The sequence below is a fragment of the Pocillopora damicornis genome, chromosome 7 (genome assembly GCF_964200805.1).
Source record: "Pocillopora damicornis chromosome 7, jaPocDami1.2, whole genome shotgun sequence".
In the NCBI taxonomy this organism is placed as follows: Eukaryota; Metazoa; Cnidaria; class Anthozoa; order Scleractinia; family Pocilloporidae; genus Pocillopora; species Pocillopora damicornis.
Window position 1 is genome coordinate 21,719,318 of NC_142676.1, and position 17,742 is coordinate 21,737,059.

At 39.8% G+C, this 17,742-nt stretch overlaps 1 protein-coding gene across 1 annotated transcript; it reads right to left on the reverse strand.

Annotated features, from left to right (window-relative positions):
- Positions 1-104: 104 nt before the first annotated feature.
- On the reverse strand, positions 105-17,407 carry LOC113682341 (ral GTPase-activating protein subunit beta). Its single transcript, XM_027199503.2, has 24 exons — positions 17,241-17,407; positions 15,567-17,080; positions 15,064-15,232; positions 14,743-14,885; positions 12,353-12,450; positions 11,340-11,501; positions 10,713-10,934; positions 10,073-10,231; positions 9,185-9,351; positions 8,360-8,431; positions 8,105-8,144; positions 7,761-7,840; positions 7,197-7,295; positions 6,676-6,757; positions 6,098-6,189; positions 5,478-5,605; positions 5,268-5,355; positions 4,989-5,080; positions 4,328-4,400; positions 3,407-3,583; positions 2,401-2,997; positions 1,405-1,688; positions 1,198-1,314; positions 105-957 (listed from the first exon to the last, which is right to left on the reverse strand). Exons 2-24 carry the CDS (start codon positions 17,069-17,071, stop codon positions 840-842), a joined length of 4,764 nt encoding a protein of 1,587 aa, XP_027055304.2. The 5' UTR covers positions 17,072-17,080; positions 17,241-17,407; the 3' UTR covers positions 105-839.
- Positions 17,408-17,742: the final 335 nt, after the last annotated feature.

Sequence of the window (17,742 nt, forward strand, 5' to 3'; positions counted from 1 at the left end):
GGCGTATTTAAATATTTCTGAATCCTCTCCGGATTAATCCCAGTCCTCGTATAAATAAATTATTAATTGGACAAATCAGGAATAGCAAGTCAGGAATAGAACCCTTTATATGTTACAACTGTATTTATTGCCTTGTAATCGACATAACGTACTTTTAACACCACTTTTTGCTATCAAGTCAAAGATAGTACTATTGACGTCTTTTGACGCGCTAAACTATCAAATAAATGTACTTGCGGGAATCTTGAAAGCGCAGGCATGGAAACTAGTATGAGCGCGGGCTCACTGACCGAACAGCGGTTGGTAACAAAACTTCGCCGCATTCTTGAGACTAGGGGTCAACTTGTATATTTATCCTGGATATCTCGTACTTTCAGTCGTCTGAAATTGGAGACTATAGAGCTGAAGGAAGCGAGGAATCAATACTGGCCAATTAACTCAAAGTATCTGTGCACTGAAAGGATAACTCGTCCTCACTCCAAAGTTCTGTTTCACTAATTCATAAAAACACACTATTCGGAGATCAGAAGAAAAACTCTTTGGATTGACTTGTGATTGATTCACAGGATGCTGATAGAGCGCTTTACGATTAAAGTGTCGTAAAAACTAAATCAAAGAAGTAACGAAGAAAGGCAAATACGTTTAGACCAAACAGACCAAACAGAAACAACCAAACAGCCCAAAGCGCGGGAAAACGCAGGCGACCAAGTCGTGATTGTTTAGTTTTGCATATGATTGGTTGAGAAAGTGGACCAATCCCAGAGCGAAGTAAAGTAAAACCAAAGCAATCCCGGATGACTTTCGGAACGCAATTTAAATCTCCTCTAGCATGAGCAAAACTATTTAACTCCATTTCGAAACAGTGATACATAAAAATCAGGAACCGAATATTGATGACGGAATTTCTTGACTATGTCTTGAATCTTCAGTTTACGGCAAACTTGAGGAGGGGAATATCTGCAAAATGAAAAATAAAATTACTTCCACACCAACGGTATTGCGCTCAAAAAAATAATTCAGAGTACAAACAAACAAAAACCACAACAAAGGACGGCAAATGAAAAAGAAACAAAGAAACAAAGCAAAAACAGAGAAGAACATTACAAGACCAAAACAAAACAGAATCAATAACAAAACCAACAAACACAAAAACAAACAAAATAAAGCCAAAACGAAAAAATCTCAAAGTCAACTTACGTATCAATCTCCAGCCTGCGCCGTCGGCGAATGTTGAGAGCGGTCTGTCGCACCATGGTACCCAGGACTCGGCGGCTAACTACCATACCGTCTACGAGTGGTCCGCCAATAGGAGACCTAACATGATATTAAGAAAAGTTCGCAGATTAGAAACACGCCTATTCGTAAATTTAACATTCGCTGAGGCATTAAGAAGGTGTTATTTACCTGATGGTGGACCTGATATGAATGCGGTACAGACCGCTCCTGAGATGGTGAATGAAGATTACTACCGTTTCTTTATCGAATAAACTTCGAGTTGAATCACTACAACAGATGTCAAACTCCATTAACAGATCATCCACGGGGAACTGCGCATGATCCTCAAATCGCTCCAGCCACGCCACCACTACGTTTGTCTCCGACGAGGTATTGTGGGTGCTTAATCTGGACAGCGGTCGACTGTCTAAGGACAAGGAATGCCCGAGAGTTGACATGGTCCGATGTTGGAACTGAAAGCGAAAAAAAAAAACAAAACCTATTATGACAAAGTAACAAACATGTCACCGTTTTATTTGCCTTTGGTGCTCATCCATGGAAAAGCACCCTAAACCACTCGTTACCAGAGGCACTACGCAAAGCAGAGACAGTACACAAATAGAAGTCTTAGCCACTTTTCATCACAAGATCTGGTCCCGGTCGTTGGAGGGGTGGATAAAGCTATACAAAAAATTAAACTCATATCCGGTGGTAAGCGTAGCACGTCTTGTGAGCGCTTCGGACATTTTTACTTTTTTTTTTTTCGATTTCTCATTGGCCCCCGGGTAATGTTTTCCTTCCTATGATTGGCTGTCGTGATTGCTCAATCGAAAAGTGCTTTAGCCTAAAAAACCTTGCGGAATGATCTTACTATACCAAATTGTCTTGTCTGCAAAACAGCCTAGAAATGTTCTAGAAAGAAGTATAAACAAAAGCTAACTACACCAGGCAAAAACTAATAAGGTATTTTCAACGTTTTTCAAAATCTGTGCCAAACTTAAACGTATTCTCCCACGTTTTTCACTTTGGCAAATTCTTTAAACTGATTCAATCTCATTCTTACTTAGCACTGACAGAAAAAAAATGTTGCCTTCAAAATCACACGTTCGAGGGTTGTATCAAGAGGCTTTCTCCACCTGTTTGTGAGAAAAGAACAAGGAAAATTATTTGTTTCAGCCAATTTACCTCGTATCCAGGCCCTTCCGACACTTTCCGAGAAAATTTGCTTCTGACATCGAATTGACTGCCACCACCACTGCTAATAGTTTCCAGGCTCCCCGTGCTGCCCGATCGAGTCCTTTTTCTCGGTGCATACCCCAGATCTTCCCAACTCTCAGCATGTGAAGCCATATGGCGGAAACGCTGATAACTTGGTAACAAAGAAGGTACAATGAACGCAACCTCGCAGCTCACGTCTGCAAAATAAAATATTTCGTCGGCCATCTTTTCTAGAGGCACACGAGTAGCAGTAGAATTCATCGCTGGAGAATCTTTTCCGCTACTGGAGGCTTTGCTATCAAAACTGTCGAGACAGGATGTGTAGGTATCGCTACTGTTGCCAGATATGTCTCGTTCTTCGCTGCTTGTAAGAGTCGAGACGCTTTGAGAGGACTGGAGAGGACTGTCACGCTGGCGCAGCGTGACAGTGTCGTCATCATTTCTGTTTCGGTTCCAAGCCTCTTGGATGTTTCCCGACCATCCTGGGTGCGAGGCCACATCAACAGGCCATCCCAGGGAAAGCAAAAACTCTCTGAAAGCTTTTGAGTGCTTACAGGTGTTAATCTGTGATAATAAAATGAACAGAAATGACATTGCAGACGAATCACAACTCAGAAGAAGAATGTTGGAACCACTCTCAAGGAAATAAAAAGGGATAATAAGGAAAAATATTCTTAAAATGGAAAGCTGATATACGCAAGAAACTCGGGGCCGATAAAAAGCGAAGCGCGTGAGATTACGCAAAGCATGGGAAACCAATACAGACGACCAGCGAGTGCGAGACATGAGGCGATGCAAAGCGCGGGAAAACACATGACCATTGCCAACGCGGAAGAAGCCTGAGGCGAAACAAAGCGCGGGAAAGCACATCACCAACGGCGAAGATCTACATCAGGTAACCTAAAGATCAGTACTTCATTTCTTTCAAAAGTATTGCAGCATGCAGTTTTGTTTCACTTCATTGATGTCTCACCTGGTTTTCTATTATTTCGTGGGCGTTTCCCTGCTCTGCTTTCACGTAGAACACCAGTACAGTATCTTGTGTGCGGGTGGAGACCTGATCCAGTTCCTCTAGAGCTTTAGAGAGTCCCTCTGATGTGGAGTTTAGCGCTAACAGGCTCGCCTCCTCAAATGGTCGGATAGGATTTCCCTGGAAAGGTAAACAAACAAAGTGAAGAAATTTGATTTAGCAACGGTTTATACTCCACTGATTCCAGGTCAAATTGCAGCTTGTGACATTAATTGTCGTAGATGAAGAAAACGGAAGAATAATAAAATTCTTGCAGAGCAAGGACGAGCGCCAGCATCAATGCCACTTCTCATAAGACCTCAAGCCCGCGAAAAGAATTCAGGGAGCGCTTCCATTGCAGCACACTTTTCCGGTCTGAAGGGAGCTATAAAGGAAATCTATTTTTTTTAAGCCTCGTTTATGTTCAAAAAAGGATACTAGTGTTATCACATTTATAGTTACACTTCATTCCCTTTGGTATCAGTAATTCTCAACTCTGATATCATGTTTACTGATAGTCTAATGAAATTCTGTTTTTATGGCAACGCCTGAGGAATACAGACACTTTAACAATACAAAGGTAAAAAATAATAATATTTCGCAACTCTAATTTCTTGAAGTCACATAACCAGGTCAACTCAGTGTCAGAGCCTTACAATTGTCGCAGATCGATGGCAAAAAACATTTTTTTTTAAACTGGGGGCAAGCAAATCTGTGTAACATGCATAGACCTTCGCCGTCTTCATCAATGTGTTTATCAAAGGTTATAAAGGACTGGGGAAAAGGGAAGCCATAAATTGTCATCTTGTTAAAAACTCAAAGATATCTCTAACCATACGTTGGGTATTCACAGCAAACAATACATAAAGTCTTGGCTTTGTTTACCTTCAGTCCTTCAATGGTAAGCAGTCCAAAGTGGGATAATAGCAAACGAGACGGACTAAAATCCTGACACGGCCTGCAAAGTGGTACAAGTGTTCGAGGCATGATTATCGTTTAGGTGCATTGCAAGTGTCATTATAGGAGCACATCTTAGTTCAATACACTAACGATAGCATACCAGGCCTCCCCTCCCCCCTCTTCCTTCACCCTACCTCACCCGCGGTCATAATTTCTATATAAGAATTCAAAATGGTGGTCACTCTTTCCGCGAACAAAGTACCATGTGATCACTCTCTGAAAATAGGCCGGTTACACAAGCTATCTATGCACTATAACAGAATTATTTGCAAATAACAGAATTATTTTTCTGTACACAGCAAGCGCTAAATGAGCTTAAAGAGGGTATGGAACCCATCAGTCCTTAAACAATACGAAGTTACCAAGGCCCGTTTCTCGGAGGCCGATTACCACTAACCCAAAGTTTGAATTTTAGTCTGGGTGTATTGATTCCTTAGTTCAAAAGCCTTTTTGGGATAGTTTTATCAATTATTTGTAGAGCATCCAATCATCAAATTCTAAGAAGAAGAAAAAACACTAAGTATTTTTTTTTTTAAAAGCTTCCCCTCCTTTGCCCCCTTCCCGCGTTCCCATCGTGCATGTTTACCGGGGTGGTTTGATTTCTGTCTTTTCATCGGGAAACTTCACCCTGGCTTCTTCCTCGTCTAGTTTTGACTGGGCAACAGTTTCATGTTCCAGCTGATGAAAGAAAATTCAAAAATTTATTTTAAAAGATTTTAATGGAAGCCTCCAATTCTGGACGAAAATTTCTGGTCGTAGTTGTTCAGATAATGACATTGATCCAACCTAGAGGCAAATACTGGCAAAATGAAAGTCATACACTAACAGAATTATAAAACGAAACACTAGGCCTTTCTAATCTAACCTGTTTCTGCATCAGTGTCCGCATATGATCCTGTACTTCACTTAACTTCGCATCCAGAATTTGGTCGAGTTCTGGTATACTGCGGTCCCTAAATCAACCAAAGAGAAAAAAGGAAAATGGACTAAATGATGCAGCTCATTTGATACAATCAATGCATAGTATTCCTTCACTCTACGTCCTCTCCTTTAACCAATTAGCTTGTTTGCTTACGCTTTAGTAAGAGGCACTGAATCCACAGCCTCAGGAAAGGCCCTGTGTTTAAGGTTCAGTGGCGAGCGAGGCTGAGTTTTGTCTGGCGACGGACGGCCTGGGTCCTTCAAGTGGGCCTCTATGAGGTCCTAGAACAAAATATAATGACAAAAAAATTGAAAAAAAGTAAATAAGAGATTCTAGTTGGTGAGCTGCAATTTAAAAAATTGCAGAAAAAATCAACATCAGATCTCAGATTTATTCAATTTTACCCGTATTTCAACAAAGGAATTCTTAGTTTCAACAACCAACAGACACAAACGCATTCATGGCGACGAATAACGTGAATCAAATTCCTAAAATCGTTTTACATTACGTCCTTAACGTCCTTGCACTGCACAGATGTGGCTTAACTTAAAAGGACTTATCCATCCGCCATCGTTAAGTAAACATAACCAAGTGAATTCAACAAAGTCACATACGGGCTTTTCTCAAGAAGTTGGACGTACTCACAGCGAAATGAAGGAGGTGGACAACCAGAAGGCAATCTAACTATGTGGCTATGACCTGGAGGGGCATCTCACCTTTATACAATAACTAATTAGAGGTAAATATGCAAACTTTTAATCAAATAACCGTACATTTTTCTCCCTAGAGAACTGTCGTAACTGCATGGTCCAGACATATCGACCAGCAGGGCCACGTATAACTGATGACAAAGCCGGTAACGGGTCTGGAAAAAAAATACATAAGAAAACGATTAAAAAAAACGACGTACAGAGGGGATAACATGCAGTACAGTACATTAGATACGGAAGTCACCTTATTTTGGCAAAAAAACGCGATAGCCATTAACAATGCAGCACGAGTTTTTGCCGCGGCGATAATGACGTAGTGGCAGGAACAACGGCAGCAATTTTATAGTCTTTCAATCAGGAAACGGCGCAATTACTTAAAATAACAGTCGATGTGCAAATGATCCTATGTTTTCAGAGTATTTCAAGGAATCCAGCGGTCTCAAATAACAGACATCATAATGCAATGCTCATTAGAGAGCTTACTTAAAACCATATTGAGTTGTGCTATTCTTACACCCTTTAATTCAGAGAGCATTAAGGGCGTGGCTACTAAGGTCCCAAGCTGCAGCACTCTCCTGTTGAAACTCCAACCTCCACTACGCTCTTGAGTAACATTATAGAGAAGGAGAGCGGTTAAATACCTTTATCTCTTAAAGATTCTTCCAGTAATCCCATGATAATGCAACTGTCCTGTATCACATAGTACTGGAATTTGCGACGGGTCTAAATTGAAAATATTGCAAAGAAGAAGCCTGAAATTTTAAGGCTTTATTGTAGGCGCATATCTCTTAGGGACCCAAGGATCTTCTAAAATACGCCTCGTTCTCAAAATGAGGCTTCGTAGCTCTGTTGGTTAACATCTAACAAGAATCTTAGATTTTTTACCTTCCAATTTCATTTTTTTAGAATCCCACTTTTTTATTAATAATATTGCATGTAAATTATTATCATTAATAATTTACATGTTCATAATTTTTTCTAAGAAAGAGGACGTACAGTAGAAATCGGTGAAGGAAGTGTGACTTAGTCAAACGAAATCATTAAACGTTGCGCGAGCCTGAGCTGTCATGAAATATACTGCAGGAAGCGTGACACTTCACAAGCATCACTTTAAGTCTACTCAAAATATTTCCATAAAAGACCGCAGTATTTCTGAATTTACCTCTGTTGATGAATCGTTCGACTGAACGTGCTTCAAAACCCATTTCTCATCTAGCAGCGACGATAACGCTGCCGGACCGCACGGGGATGGAAACGCTCCCTGTTAAAGAAAGATTTCAGTATCAAGAGGTTGGAGATGAATCATCAGCGTAATGGCAAAATGCGATCAATTTGGCCACAATCGCGGAATAAACCTGTTCAGATCATTTCGTCACAGACATGTGATAGTTTCATCGGAAAGAATATTACTACTTAACACGATAAACATACCGTTCCCGCCTTTCCTTTCTCAATGTTTTTTTAAACTAATAAACCTACATTTGTTTTTCGAGGAAATATAACACATTAAACCACAAGGTAAGAGGGAAAGAAGGCAGGAAAAGTCGGATCAAAAATACGAGTGAGAAATTTGGGTTCGCGATTCTTGAAATCTGAGCAAAAAACGCGCGTATTCTAGGAAGACATCTATAACGACTTTGAACAAGGGCACATACAAAATACACAAGGCACTTCATCCTTACAAGCTGGTCATACAGGAAGCCATGACCGGACAGTGATAACATACCAAGTGTTCCATAATGACTGTAAGCATTCCTTCAGCAGCTTCTCTGACACGGAATGACACTGGTTTTAATTCTTTGTCACCTGAAAGACGCACGAACGTTACCTTGTAAGCAAAATAACTGGAAAGCGTTCGGAAAGCGAGTGAATTGAAGAAGCGCGCTCAACGCATTTCTCGTCACTGAAGACAATCTCTCGCATGATAATAGTGGCAGCGAACAACTGTCTCCCAGTTAGTTTAATCAATAGCCTTTTTATAACCAACAAAGTAAGACTGTAAAGATAGCAAAAATCATCCAAGCGTTTATTTTTCTCGAGGAACTACGGTAGAGATGTCCACTGTCATACCTTTCAGACGGGGAGCCACGTCCGTTCCAAGCTGAGGGTCCTAAGAGGAAGAAAATTAAGACAATTTGTCAAGACAGAGGTTGAACATTTCACACAAGAGAGAGACAAAGAAAAATCTGAATTTTCGACTTTTCTCGCTCTTTACGTCACTTGTCTTCCCATTCTTAGAACCAGCCTCAAAATTTCCCGCAAACGGGTTTGGTTCCGTTGTATCTCTTATAAGCTTGAGCTTAATATTTGTAACATTTTACTCACTCTTGAAATTTCGTTCGACTTGCTTCCTGAAATTCCAAGCTCTACCACTTCCATGACGACATGTAAACAGCCCTAGAATGAGATTAAAAATTAATGGGAAGGTATTATTTACACACGTATACACCAAGAAACATTTTACTGGAATACGGAAGTTCCTTACTTCAAAGTACTCCTTTGTTATTAACCTGCACTAACAACAATATTTCCTGACTTTATATTTGATTTATAGTGATACTGTCTTGTCAACCCAACAAAATACTTTTAGAACTCTGACTTGTTTTAACTCAGTGGTTCCATAGGATATCAGTTTGTTAAAGGGTGCTAAACACCACATCGATCAACCGGGTAACAGACTAGCAAATGATAACTACCGCAATGACTGACTGACCAAACTACTAACAAAGTGACACACTGACAGGCGAACTGACTGACTAATAAAGTGACTGAGACATTGACCGTCTGCAAGATTGACTGGCTGACTGACAGACTGACACACCGATTGACTAAAAGGATTGACTGACTGACGGACACACTGACACACTGATTGACTGAAAGAATGACTGACAGACTAACACACTGATTGACTGAAAGATTGACTGACTGACAGACAGACTGACCCACTGATTGACTGAAAGATTGACTGACCGACAGACAGACTGACACACTGATGGAGTGAAAGATTGACTGAAAAAATAACTGACTGACTAACTAACTGACTGCCTGTTCAACACTGATCGCAAACAGACATACAGACAAACTGACCCACGCGATGACGGACAGACGGATTATTGTTAAGTCAGTCATTACGTCTGTCAGTCTTATTACCTGGCTGTCTAAGAGCCATGGATGCGACATTATCCAAGACTGAAGGCAGCTGAAAGCGGCTACGATCATGGAGTGAAGATCGCGTGAGTGGTGTATGGCCTTCTTATTGGCTTGGTAAGTGATGTAATCACACAGCCAGTGGATTGTACTCTTGCACTCACCTTGATCTAAAAATGGAGCAAGCAAATCAAGACCAAGCTACAACTAAGAACTGGACTCACGGTAAAAAAAAATGACAAAAGACACCAGTCAGGCTTAAGCGATGATCAAAAGTCATCTAGTACAAGCAGATATCACGCCACACATATCTACCTGAGCGATACTGCACCCCAGATAAACAAATGAATAAATAAATAAAGTCATCTCTGAGGAAACAAGAGAGCGTAGGAAACAGGAGACAAGACCAAACAATTTAAAAGATCTATAGCTTGCGCAGCCAGGCCCTTATCACTAACGCCGTGGGATTGGAGACGAGTCGGAGATAGTTTTGCCGGGGGTCTAGTACCAGACCGCTCGCACACCTCCCGGCTTGCGTCGCTACAGGCCTCATACGCTCACGCTTATAATAAAAGCCTGCTCATAAGATCTTTTGACGGCAAAATAGGACAAAAACAAACAAATAAAAACGGTTAGTCTGGAGACAGTGACCACTGAGGAAATTAGGACGAGTTTGATTAATTGACTTTGCAGTACAACGAAAACATTTTGTTCGGTCATACTTGTTCAATCAAGATTGGTAAATATTGCTAAAGCTCTTCTCTTTTTCATAACGAAGTTTCAGTAAAACTCAGAAAAACACCTTAACTAATATAGAGCAGTATCAAAGACCTTAACCTTTGAAAATAACGCGAATACTTCAAACAGCCAGCAACACAACAAATTACTTACCCAGATGACCCATACTGAGCTTTGCTAAGCCTGACAGAAGCTCAAAGGCAGCCAAAGTGATGTGAACGTCAGTTTTCCAACGACTGCTTCTGATCACAACCAACTTGTTACACAGAAGGTGCGTCAACTGTACAAACAGACCTTGAACAGTTGAGAGGTCTGAAAAAAATTTATTCATTAAAATTAAAATTGAACTTCTGACACAAGCCTCGTGGGACGAAAAATGGAGTCCTCGCACCTCTGCCAGCTTAACAAAACGGTTCAACGTCGAGCATGCGCAGATGGATTTATTTTGGCCAATCGGGAGCAAATTCCTAACAAACAAATGCTGTCACGCAAATTTATGATAGGAAATTGACACTCCCACTGGAAGCAAAGATAAGCGGAAAACTTGAGACTTCCAGAACACAAAGTTTCTTGAACTACGGGTATTACGTTGAATTGCCATCTTGTTTTGAGCTTCAAAGAAAATATTATACGCAATTCTTATGGGGGTAGCTACTTTTTGCTGATGGGATAAAGGAGAGGGGGGGGTGGGGGGACGCTGTTTTCAGCAGGTCATCACTTCTTTTTAACGAACGGATTGATACTTCAAGACGAATTGATATTTCAGCAAACGCGTTACTATTCCTACACGCACCATAAGATTTGTTGAAAGGCTGACTGTACTGAATCCTGCTGCCACTGTCCACTTCACTCGTACTTCCTGTCTCAGACACTGAGCTGCTTCCAGTGCTTGCTCGGCGCCTGTTTTCCTGGGAGGCCTGTGGCCTTTCCACTCCATGACTTACCGAGTCCATCTTGGGGGAGGAGATCCCAAGGGATTCAGCTGTCTCACTGTCTTGAATTAGCAGAGACATTCCTGTGAATAGACAAATACATAGTTTAGTAAATATATAGATAAATGAATTTATGAGAGAGAAGTAAAGAAAGAGGGCCACATGTAGATAAAGTCTTTCTATGAACTATGATATTTGTTATCAATATCATCAATATCATCATTATCGTTATCATTATTAAAGTGCCTCTCGTCCTTGAGTCCACAGCGCTTACCGTTTAGCTAACGCAACTCTCAAAGATAATACAGTGTTGGGAAACCAATCATTGTTGCTACCATGAAGAAGAATGTTCGAAATTTCAGAAGTAGAATTTTTTTAACTGCTTGTCAAAGAGGTGACTTTAAATTCAAGTTTTCCTCCAGCTCCCTACTAGAAATTTAAAGAAAATAGTATCCTCCAGAATTTAAACTTTCCACTGTATTACAAACCTCCCAAAAGAATCTGAACATTGAATGAGTCCGATTCACACTGAAGAGCTTCTAGCAGCAGTCGAATGAGCCTTGGCTTCAAGGAGATAAATGTCAGGGACTGGTGTTCATCGTGCCCCTCCTGCCTAGCAGTGTGCTTCTTCCTCCATCCTGCTGTCATGTCTACAATAAGAACACAAGAACACATTGCAAAACAACTTATAACAAAACAAGTTAATTTCAAGACGTACACTGTGTCATACGTGGCCATTTTTAATGCAAAGTGAAGTATGATTTGTCAAATTTTGTGTAAGAACTCATGATAACAATTGGATTGGAACAATTTCAATTGAGTGTCTAAACTAATTAAAGATTGATTTGGTTTTGCGTCACTTTGCTATTCATATGATTGGTCCAGAAAACTCTGATAACTTTGCAGGTACCAATTTAACCTCCTGGGAGGAGAGGCACTGTGAAAGTAACAAAAGAATTATTTTTTCAAGAACAAAACACAATGACCTTTCCAGGTCTCAACACCAGACCTCTCAACACAGGTCCATTGCATTAAGCCATTACGTCCCCTCTTTCTGAGAAAATTCCCTAACTTTCTCAACTAGTCAGATTCAAAACTAAAAACCAAGCGTGACTTGGTAACTCGCATTTTCATTTTAGGCAATTTAATCATTTAACTCTCATGTGTGACCAAGACATCATTTCTCCTTACCAAATCAAAACAATATTAAACAGAAAAGTGATGAGAATAAAGAAAAATATCAGCTAGGAGATAATTAGTTTATTCAATACCAAATTCTCAGAACTAACATCATAGGAATTGTGTGGCAGACAGTAAGGAGAATTTCTAATGAGATCTTGGGAGTGAAAAGGTTAATTGTTTTAACTTGGGATTCTAATTGTTTCCTTTCAATATTTTCCTTTGCTCTGATTGGTTACTGTGATTACTGTGGTTTCATTTTACAACACTCAATAGAAATGCACTCACTCTATCAATCATTAATCATAATTTCTCATCTAACCTTTTATGTCAAGATCCTGAAAATGCAGCGGTAAGCATAGCATGGATAACAGGAGATGGATGGCAGCTCTTCGAAGCTCAGTAGTGGACACTTTACATCTGAGGGAATCAATGACAGAAAAGGAGAATATCTGAGATCAATTGACAATTAAAGTGGATAAGTTTCCAGAGAGACTGATGTGCTGCATTAATAATGTAAATTAGACATGAGAATTTCTAGTTTCATTCTGATGGAGGGCTAATGCTCAGAACATCAGCTTTAGATACTCTCAATGGTGGCCAATTTACATTTATCTCAGTTGATAACATCAAATTATCTGATACCAGGATTTTTACACAGTGTGTTTATCTTTTGACACAGTATTCAGGGTTTTCACAGAGAGACATGGTGGCAATGGTTAGTACGAAGAAACTAAAAGTTCTCTGCGTCTGAATATAACTAGGTCAGGAAGTTAAGTAACAATATGACAATAAGTATATTTATGTTTAGACTTTGGTTCACTTAATGAATTTTTATTACATTTATCTTCACTATAAAGCTAACTGACTGATCAAGTCACTGAAGGACAGAATAACTAATGGTCTGAAAGACTGACAGATTACTTGACTGTCTGAAGGACAGATGTACCGACACAAAGGCTACATGTAAATGACTGGCTCACTGACTGAAACTAAAGATGGGGCAAACTCTCTCTCTCAGTAATGACTGACAGGTTAACTGGAGGAAGCATGGGCTGTAAATCATGATACTAACTGGCTCACAAAAATTGTAACTGACTCAGGGGTTTCAATAGATGTCTAATGCTACCTGTGACCCCCCTTACCACTGTCTGTTTATCCTGTGAGCAAGCTCTTGTGTTTGGTTTTTGCTTTTGGTCCTCTTTCTGAGCACACCTGCCTTTTACACCATCAGTAGCCTTATATAGAAAAAGCTACAGAAACCACTTGCTGCAAACTGGCTTACTGATCAACAAAGATACTGGACTAGTGCACATAAACTGACTAACTGCTGTCTATCTGATGGGTTTCAATAACTAACTGCATACCTGTACAAGAAATCACATCTTGCTTCCAAAGTTAATGGTAGATTAAGTGTGGTGACCAAGCTTGTATACAACCCTTTGAGTTTCTGTTCATCTAACCAGGATTGATCACCTGATTTCACTGCCATCAATTCACTAATTATTTGTCCAAAAAAAAAGTTTTTTTTCATTGATATTGCTGTTATGTTTATAAGATCTGAGGAGCAAAACAATTAGAGAAACACATGCATTTTAAAACTTAGAACCAGTTAACACATCGAACTATTGGTGAAAATCTTAGAGAAAAACAAATTTTGTTTTTTCAGCAGCATTTTATCACAAGTTGCCATAGTGACATCTTAAACTCCCTAATATCAACCCTTTGAGTCCCAGTATTGACCAAGACAGAATATCTCCTTACACTATCAGTACAATATCAAGCAGACAAGTAATGAGAATAAAGAAAAATACAAATTAGGGGATTATTGGTTGATCCAATTCCAAATTCTCCAAACTAACATCGCAAGAACTGTGTGGCAGAAAATAAGGAGAATTACCAATGAAACCTTGAGAGTTAAAGGGTGAAGTGTCTAGATGAAGGATCAAGATTTCAGTTCAATGAATATACCCAGATTGTGCGACATTCGGACTAACAAGCTTATCAATGGACTGACAGAGACATACTGAGTGACTATTAATAAACTATTCAAGGCTTCTTTTTGGAATGAAGAGAGTATGTTTCTGTAGAAACTGTGGTGCTGTGTCTGTGAGGGGTAATACAAAATTTGATCTAGTGAGTCGTAGATTGGCCAAGCCAAGCTGCTAGTTTTGAGCCCTCTGGCCACATCAAATTGATTTGATTTAACAAAGGCCTGTTGCTCAAAACATCACCTTTTGAAACTCTTTATGGTGGTCAATTCACATCCTCAACTTAGTTGAAAAAGACAAATTTCTCATTTTTTTAATGAATGATTGACTGACTTGCTAATCAACTAAAACAATTATCCCTCATTTTTTATATCTGTTTGACTGCCTGTCTGTCTGTCTTTCTAACTGTCTAAATGTTATTGCAACTGACTGCTTGACTGACCAACTCCCTGACTGATTGACTGAAATATAACTGTCTCCTGCAATGCCAGATCAATCAATGTCAGTTTTAAAGCCCTCTAAGGGCTTAAGATTCCAAAATTTTAGTTCTAGCTTGCTAATCATACATGTTGGCAATAAAGGCATAGTGATATCAGCATTCATCTTTCAATTCAATCAGCTATAATTGTGTTGATCAGTGAATCTGATAACATGCCATTATGAGATGATGGTTGCTTTCTGCACTATGACTAAGAACCTGTGTTAAACTTAATTGTTCTACCTGATTTGGATGTCATTTCTTGGCAGCACAGTTTCAAGTGCTGTAATAAGGTGTGGTAACAACACTTGGACTCCCTGCAGATCCACTCTCAACAGATCAGCTGAGTTCAGTAAGATGCTACAGAGCACATGACCAGTGCACGACTAAAAGATATCATTGAAAAACAATATATCAATATAAAGTGCTACTCATAAGTACCAAAAATGGTTGTCAAATTTTCCTGAAGCAGTTGCTATTTTTTGTAATTAGATATCTGGTGGTGAAGATTAAAAAATTGATCTCTGATCAGAAACACCTGTGTTGAACCTAGAATCTTCTTACCTCTGAATATAACAATCCAATGGCCAAGGCTAAATAAAACCGAGAAAGGTAGACAGGGCGGACCTCTTGACCAGAACGATGGCTACAAAAGATGCGACACAGAGCACCATATGCTTCAGCTCTGCCTGGTTCAAATCTGCTGTCCATGGCTTGGCCACCCTTCTCAACACTATAAATTAAAAGTTAACCCTTCAACTTCAAGAAGTGATTACCATATGTCTTCTACCTAGAATATTCAAAGATTATCCATTACACTGGTAACGAGAATACTCAAATTTATCAGGTAGAACTTGTTATCTTGATTTATAGGTAACTACAAATTCTTGTAACTAATTTACAAGGAAAAGTGTTGTAGATAGAGGGGAGAATTAATAATTAGATTTCGGGAGTTTAAGAGTGAATAAAGATACAATAAGTGTAATTTCATTGTAGAAATTTTATTTAAAAATGTGATTTTCTGCAGATGTTGAATTTTTCTAAATTTTCAGATACAAGTCACGAACCCTGTTTTGATCCCTCCTGCTGTGTCAGCTTGACCAGAATTTGTTATAAACCCATCATATATCTTTCCAAGAGCCTTGAAATTTGCTGCCATGTCCAGTTTTGCAAAAACAGCCTCAAAGAGCCATGCTCCAAACAAATGGAGCACACTATCTCCTGATGGTTTGTGAGCATCAGGTTTGAATGAAGGAGAGAATAACAGAGAGGAGGAGGACGGAACACTCGCTAACTCTGAGTGGAACGTCTCAAAATGTGGCAGACTACTGGATGATGTACCACTACTTGGTCTTGATGGCAGGGTTTGAGATCTTGATGCTAAACCAGTAGTATCACTCAAACCTAAAGCCACACCAATACTCAAGGCTTTCTGTTCACGTTTCTTGGTAGTTGGCAGAGTTGCAGTTTTTGTTGGAGCTGGGATTGGTATGTGTTTCACTGGCTCATCCTGAGTTGTTGTGATGGTGAGAAAGGCATTTACAAGGACTGCTACTCCTTTCATTGCTTGTAAGAAGTTCTGTGGAAGTGCCTTCAAACAAGGATGAGAGGAAGGTGTAATCACTTCCTCACTTGACAAAGCAAACTCCTTAAATCTGGGAGTATCACTGATTATCTCTTTCTTGCAAAGATCCACAGGGTTACCAATTATGTGAAGTATCCGGAACCAGCACTGAATGAGGCATTCATCGCCTAAATTGACTGGCAGTTGGACATCACTCTTCCTGTGGGGTAGAGTAGGAAGGGGAAATCTAGGACCATACATGTACTGTATGACTCTTCTGGTGAGAGCAAGTGCTGTCCTACTCCAGTGGTTAATCATCGCACTATGATGACGCCATGATGTGCAAAGCTCATGCAGAGTTTTCCACATTGACGGCGTTGGGAAATGGTGACAGCTGGCATACAACCACACTTCCAGCAAAACACTGATCAGCTTCTCACACAAGAGTTCTGCAAGACCTCCTGTTCTGTTTGGTGGTGACAAGAGCATGTCATTAATTATCATCAAGGACCTGAGCAAGGTTTCCCATGTTAGCGGCGACATTCTTGCCTCTGAAGCCGTGGCTTGAATTGCTTGCAGCACTCTGATACATAACGAAACTTGTAAAGCTAGATTACCCTCTTCTCGCAGGACGAAAAGGTTACGAAAATGCTGAAAGATCTCTTTTGCGTACTTATCTGGCGCTTTCAGCAACGGTTCGGGAATGCCTTTCTTGGGATTTGTAAGCATCGACAACCAGTCTAAGTAAATGTTGACACAACCCTTAACAATTTCGCCATCGCTTTCCGTCATTTGAAGCGTGAGTCCATAACAAAACACTTCCATGACCCAGTCAAACTGTTTCTCAGTATTCAGAGTCGTGTAATCTTGATTCCCCGGTTGTGTCAGAGTTTTCACTACTGTGTGGACAACTTCGCTTCCAACACTAGGAGGAAAACTTTTCAGAACACTCCTGTTGTTACGATCGCGCTGTAGCGTGTTTCGAAGAGAAACCCATTCAGAATACATGGTGAACAACTGCAAGATAAGAGCAAAACGCGAATGTCAGCTTCAAGTATGAAATCTAAAGGATTTGCGATTTCTTTCCTTGGTCTGATTGTTATTGTATTTCTAACCACAAAAGTTTTCGCCTGACATGAAAGAAATCTCAGTGAGCACATTTTATTACTGTACTCACCGATGACAGGAATTGGCGTCTACCTACGAAGTAAAAGGCTGCTCTTTATAGAAAAAGAAAGGCGCAACGTAAATATCACTCGCTAAGCTGAGCATTCTTCGCCATCTTGTTTTCTTTAGGGAATGTCCGCTGAATTTCATAACGTGACATAAAAATATCACGCAATACTTGTACTTTCCATATCGACTTGTCTAATAAGTATGCAAATGAAGACATCTCTAAAATACTTAGTCTAACGTTTCATTCAGAATTCAAATATCAACTGAGCTGATAACGTAAAATTGGCCAACGTAAAGAGTTTCAAAGCTGACGTTTTAAGCGTCAGCCTTTGGTTAGAGCGAAAAGGTAATTTATTCTGACTCACTTTTTCTCCTTTTAAAAGTGTAAGTTATTTTACAAGTTATTTTTGAGGGAAAAGCATCTAAAAGTTGTCAGATGCAAGATCAATCTTCAGCCGTTTTTGTTTTGTTTTTTTTTTTTTGCCTCCTTCAGTAATAATTCG

What these genes read in the sequence shown, in the direction of transcription:
- LOC113682341 (XM_027199503.2), bottom strand. Translation starts at nt 17,071, where the DNA reads ATGTATTCTGAATGGGTTTCTCTTCGAAACACGCTACAGCGCGATCGT. An exon ending in AGAATCTTTAAGAGATAAAG is followed by an intron (nt 6,190 to 6,675) that starts GTATTTAACCGC and finishes TTTTTTTTCCAG; the next exon opens with ACCCGTTACCGGCTTTGTCA. An exon ending in CGCAGGCTGGAGATTGATAC is followed by an intron (nt 958 to 1,197) that starts GTAAGTTGACTT and finishes TTCATTTTGCAG; the next exon opens with ATATTCCCCTCCTCAAGTTT.